At 40.6% G+C, this 6,234-nt stretch overlaps 1 protein-coding gene across 1 annotated transcript in view; it reads right to left on the bottom strand.

The window, feature by feature from the left end:
* LOC125270760 (potassium voltage-gated channel subfamily H member 7-like) overlaps window positions 1-5,988 on the bottom strand; it is a 122,776-nt gene extending 116,788 nt beyond the window's left edge. The window contains exons 1-2 of the mRNA XM_048194680.1: window positions 5,421-5,988; window positions 1,973-2,203 (exon numbers count right to left, since the gene is read on the bottom strand). Of these exons, the coding sequence (XP_048050637.1) occupies window positions 1,973-2,203; window positions 5,421-5,496 (307 nt within the window). The 5' untranslated portion in view covers window positions 5,497-5,988. The remainder of the gene's footprint in view (window positions 1-1,972; window positions 2,204-5,420) is intronic.
* Window positions 5,989-6,234: the final 246 nt, after the last annotated feature.

Genomic DNA, 6,234 nt, shown 5'->3' with positions numbered 1-6,234 from the left:
CATTAGTGAGTCTGCTTCACTGCACACTTCAGCTGAAATCAGCTTTCCTCCCCACCAAATGAGGCACTTACGATATTGTAGCAGAGATGGGCGAAAGAAAAAATAAAAGACAAAACAAAAGGATAAAACAGAGAGAGGGCGTGTGAAAAAAAAGAAACACACTACTTGCATGTCTAGTTCTGTTCCAAAACCTAGTAAGCTGCCTACCCAGAATGTATTTTAAGGTGTCATTCAATGCGGGTGGCAGATTAAACTGCTTATAAAAACATATTGAATTATTTTCAATACTGTAAAGTATTAAATATATATAAAACATATATATAAATATAGTATATATAGTAAATCACATATATTTATAAACATATATACACTGTACACATATAGTATACACCGTAAACACACACACATATACATATATATATATATATATATATATATATATATATATATATATATATAGTCACAATTTATTGCAATTAGTGCCGTCAAATTGATTAATCGTGATCAATCAATCATATCTAACATAAAAGTTTGTTTATACACACACACATATTATATAAAAACAAACTTTTATGTTAGATATGATTAATCGATTTGACAGCCCTAATTAGCATTACCTGTCTCTGATATAACATTCATTGTTCAGGTCGATGTCCATAATATTATATCCATTATAAAAATCTATTTGAATGTCCGCTGAGGAAAACAATCTTTGTATTTGTCCTTTTTACAGTTTAGGGAATTTTCCATAACATACAGCGCTAAAACAACGTCCTTTGTTTACAATAGTCCCTTTCAATTTAAAAGTCTTTTGCGACCGACTCATTCACTCGTAAAGTTTGCTGCCATCTAATGCCGTATTAATGTAACTTTCACTCAATCCATATTATGCACATATTATAGACCTTTCTCAATACCAAATACAACATATTATTTATATAAAATAATATTTACTGAACAGCAATATTTAAATTAACAACAATTGCCATTATAAATGACAATAGGAAATAAACACAAGTGTACGATTCAGTCAAATGTACAAAAGCAGTGCTCTACAGGAAGCAAGTTAAATATTGCCTTAATATGAAATTATTAAATTTAACATAGCCCAATTTCGATTTGCTCAGGAACAAGTAATAGATTAATAAGACCATGATTGCCTGTTTTACACCCAAAATGAATTATATCTCATGTTTAACCACTATAAGAGCCAGCAGCAAAACCCCGAAGCACTGGCCGAGATGAAGCTGTTCTCGGCGGGTACTCGAGCACTGAACAGCCCCTGACGGCCTGGAGCTCACATCTCTGAAAACATCTAAACAAATTGTAAAATAGTCTCTATGATTAAATATGAGTCACATATTTCAGGTCTAAACAACTACATTCTCAAATAAAAAAACTCTTGAAACAACAGTTCATGGTACAACAAGTGTAGTATTTGTAAAAAATGGTGGATTTTCTCGGCCGCCATGACAGTCGCTTCAAGTGGAGAGATACAAACAGTGAAAAAATAGGAGTGCTGTTATCACTAGAATATCGCACAGCTCTCAGCCAATCAGATCCAAGAACCAGAAAGAACTGTTGTTGTATAAATATAAGTATATAGATGTGATTAATTGCGATTAATCGATTTGACAGCACTAATCGCAATACAAAATAGCTGTGAACAATAGCTAGTGAGTACCGGAAAATAGCATTAGCCTAGTACAGCCATTGTTTGCTTATGCTCTTGTTTCCGAAAGTCAGTCGCTAGTTCTGCCTTCTCGGCAAAGACGGCAAGCTATGATTGGTCAGGAAGCAGCGTGCAGTCTGACATGTTTCTTGTCCACGACACGACAAGAATTTAGGAGTCATAAATATTCGCAAAATATAGTGTAGTCTGAACACGGCATTAGTGTGCAAGCAGTAGATACTTTGTTTTTACACGGAGCAACACCACTGACCAAACAGGAAAGGATAGGGTTAGACTCACCATCCTTGCGATGGTATGTAATCTCCACTTTCCGTTCCTCTGACCCCAGGAGAGCCTGAGCCACCTGAGCAATCGCATGTCTCTTGGTTTGCTCGCCATGCAGGAAGTCGCATGTACAAGGTTTCTGCATGACGTCCGGCCGTGAGAATCCCGTCATCTCACAGAATCCATCATTACAGTAAATAATAGCACAGTTCTGGACCCGAGCATTGGCTATGATGAACTTCTTATCTGCAAACAACCAAACATCACATGAAATTAGGCTTGGATAAACGTTTGAGATGTGAGTATGAGTTGGGTATCACAGTTTGAGACATTGTTCAGATCTCTTCTGACACTCCAGAGGAAACAAATGTGAGATTTTTGTCCAGTTGATATTTCACTGCAATTTAAGAAGCAATTAAATCTTGTGCAAAAATATAACCAAATTCACATAAAAGCATGAAGTTCTGACTTTCATCAAACTGATCAGATAACAGTCTATACCAGTGATTCCCAACCAAAGGTATGTGTACTCCAGGGAGTACTTGGAAAGATTTTAAAATGACTATTTTTATTGGATTGGATTTGGATTTTGATATATAAATAAATTCATCCTTCAGTCTTCTCTGATACAGTTTCTCCATTATTGCCCCCAGAACTCTCAAAACTCTTTAAAGACAAACAGTCTCAAGAGAATATGTGTTTTATCCACAGCAAAATATATAAATATTTTATATATAAATATATTTTTGTTAAATATATACATGCATGTGCATGTATTTATATATAAATAATAAATATACACAGTACACACACATATTATGTAAACACAAACTTTTCTTTTGGATGTGATTAATCGTTTGTCAGCACTAATTTTAATATTTTAAGTAGTGATGGCAAATCGATTAATCGCGATTAATCGCATCTAACATAAAAGTTTGTATGCGTGTGTGTGTATATACATAGTACACAGTACACACACACATATTGTTTGTGTGTATATACAGTCAAACCAAAATGTATTCAGACACTTTGAACATTTCATTCATTAATACAGTTTATTCACTATAGTTTAAAAAAATGGTAATAAAATATGACAAGATCTTAGAGTTAAACTGTGTCGGAAAAAAATTATCTTAATTATGTCAGATAACACTTAGGCAAAACATGGTCAGGTCAAAGTAATTTTTGGTTCCAAATTTTTTATCAATTTTACTGGTAGTCCACTGTATGAAGAATTTTTGGGTATAATATGTCACATTTTACATTATTTTGCTATCCTTACTTACATAAATGAACTATAGTGTCCTGCACCCACTAGTAAAAATCTATCAAAAATGTCAGAATAATTTTTGGTTTGACTGTATATATCTATCTATCTATATATACACACACATTATATATTTAAAAACTTCTATGTTAGACGCGATTAATCGCGATTAATCGATGTGGCGACCAGGGCGGGCGAGAGCCGTGAGGGAACGGCGCGAGGCCGGTGGCGCGAGTGTTAATGAGCTTCACCTGGGAGGCGCACCGGCCTTGAGTCCCTCACGGAGGAGCTCCGGGAGCATAAAAGGAGGAGCGACTACAGTGAAGGACGAGAGAGGACCAGGCCTGGACTTTACGTTATGTTTTATTATGTTTGTGTGGCCGGCAGACGTCCGCGAGGGTCTGCCGGCATTACTTTCGTTTTGTTTGTTTATTTTGAGATTAAAGTTTTGTTCAATGTTCGCCGGTTCCCGCCTCCTTCTTCCCATATCTACTAACCTCGTTACATTGGTGCCGAAACCCGGGAGGAAGGAGGGACATGCTGTCGAAGAGCCCTCGCTGCTGAGGGGGATCGCGGTGCTGCGGAGTTCGGGCAGCGCGGGAGTGTGTGTAGACCGCGAGAGGCTGCCCGAGGCGGTGGTGCTGGAGCCTAGTGACAGGTGGGACGGAGAGCTCGAGGCTGTGCCCCTGGGACGAGGTGGGGTGGCTGCCGTCCAAGAGGGAGCGGAGGAGTCGCCGCCGTTTGCCGTGGGCCGGAGCCTGCTGCCGTCCGCCATAAAGGGGAGGAGCAGGGAACGGGGGACTCGCTGCCGGCTGCCCTCAGTCCGGAGGAGCCATCGCCGGCCGCCAGGAGGCGGTCGAGGATCGGGCCGTCCACCGAGCGTCCAGTGCCACCGCATGGCACCGCGAGGAAGAGCCTCCCGGCTGGCTGAGGACCGAACGGCAGTGTGTCGGGGAACCGGACCAAGAATTTTTTTTTTCTCTTTTTTCCTCTCTCCCCTCTCTCGTCCTGTCGCTCCCCTTGCTTCCGTCTCCTTTCTCTCGTCTCGTCTGTCCTTACCCCCAGGTGCTGCGGCCGCCGAGACAGGCCCCGGGGGGGAGTAGAGCGCAGTCTCGGGAGTACCCCCCGGCCTGCGAGGGGCGATGGGGGTATGTGGCGACCAGGGCGGGCGAGAGCCGTGAGGGAACGGCGCGAGGCCGGTGGCGCGAGTGTTAATGAGCTTCACCTGGGAGGCGCACCGGCCTTGAGTCCCTCACGGAGGAGCTCCGGGAGCATAAAAGGAGGAGCGACTACAGTGAAGGACGAGAGAGGACCAGGCCTGGACTTTACGTTATGTTTTATTATGTTTGTGTGGCCGGCAGACGTCCGCGAGGGTCTGCCGGCATTACTTTCGTTTTGTTTGTTTATTTTGAGATTAAAGTTTTGTTCAATGTTCGCCGGTTCCCGCCTCCTTCTTCCCATATCTACTAACCTCGTTACAATCGATTTGACAGTATTGCTTATTTTTATTGTCGATGTAAAAATTAATACAATATTATATAATTTTGCTTTTAATATGTTTTATTGTTTAATTGCATCATAAAAAATGTGACCTGATATCTTTTTGATATCTGTACAGCTTAAATAATGAGTGCTTAAAAACCTTAGATGCCATAAAAATCCTCTAAATAAACTTGAGCAGCCTACATTTCACTGCGTATGTGAGTAATGTTCAGTATATAGAGTACTGGGAGCATCATTTATCTGAACACACAGAGAGAGTATGATCTCATTCATGCATTTCAATGGTATAGCTGCTTTGTACATAAACACAGTCATCTGACAGATGCATCTGAAAGCCACAATGCTGAAAGTCTCCTGACTGTCATCTGCCAGTCTCTCTGTTGATCAGAAGAATCGTTGTGTTTTGCTTCCTGTCGTTACTCTTATGCTCTGAAGCTTTATCAAATGCTATTTAATCCCATTCATTATTTTTAGTGTTTAAAAGCTTATATGAAAGAATAGTCGAGCATGCACAAAACTGCACAGTGAATGCGCGCAACAAAGCTCAATCAAACAACTGTTTACTTTCCTTAAATGTATAAAGGGTTTATGTGTATGTAAATATGATAGCTATATTTGTGTAGCACTTCCTTTATCATCTAAATGATATGGACACAAAGAAGCAAGTATGTTTGATTGATTTATAATACTTACTCTGTCCCTCGAATTTCCGTATTATTATTCCAAGAAAGGTATTCTGAGGAGCGACATGACCTCTCCGTACAGGCATGATTATAACAATCTTCAGCTGCTCGTCCAAAAAAACGCGAACCTCCTCAAAGTTATCGCTGCATCTGAACGGCACCTCTTTGTCCGATCTCTCCACTTTCAGGGAGCTTTTGCAGGCGTGAACTCACATACGGTGGTTGTAGTCACATGCGTGTCGGAACCTTGGCTGAACTCCTCGAAACCGACACCGACAGGAATCGGTGATGAGGAAGAGTCGGGTGAGATTCGGATGGAGAAGCATCGCTGTCCGCAGACGGGTGAAGTCCTGTGTGGTGCTGAACGCGAATGGAAGACTGTGTTGTGATGCGCCTCTAGGGGCTTTAACTGAGCTCCGCCGCCCCGGGCTGAAACTAAACTCAACCCAGCGCACGGCCAGGCTCAGCGGCGCTCATTTCGTCGACGACACGTAAAGGGGGTTGAGTTGAGTTTGCGCGCTCATGATTCCTGTTTTCGTGGCCGTTTTTCTGAGCAACCAAAGTGTTACAAAAGAGTACCCAGCTAACAAAAATGTGTTCTAAGAACGTTTTGCTAACGTTCCATTTAAGTTTAAACCACTTGAATTTTTGAATGTTCACTGAACGTTCAATACTGTTTTAAAAACGTTTTTTTTTCATGGTTATTCGAACGTTAAAAGAACATGAACATTCCATTTTTATAATTTTGCAAACATTATGGAAATGTTACTTTTGAATGTTCTATAATTATGCTGAAACTAGTTGCCTTACATTTAAAAAAAAAA

Source organism: Megalobrama amblycephala, linkage group LG6 (assembly GCF_018812025.1).
Source record: "Megalobrama amblycephala isolate DHTTF-2021 linkage group LG6, ASM1881202v1, whole genome shotgun sequence".
Classification (NCBI taxonomy): Eukaryota; Metazoa; Chordata; class Actinopteri; order Cypriniformes; family Xenocyprididae; genus Megalobrama; species Megalobrama amblycephala.
This window is presented reverse-complemented; position numbering and strand designations above follow the sequence as displayed.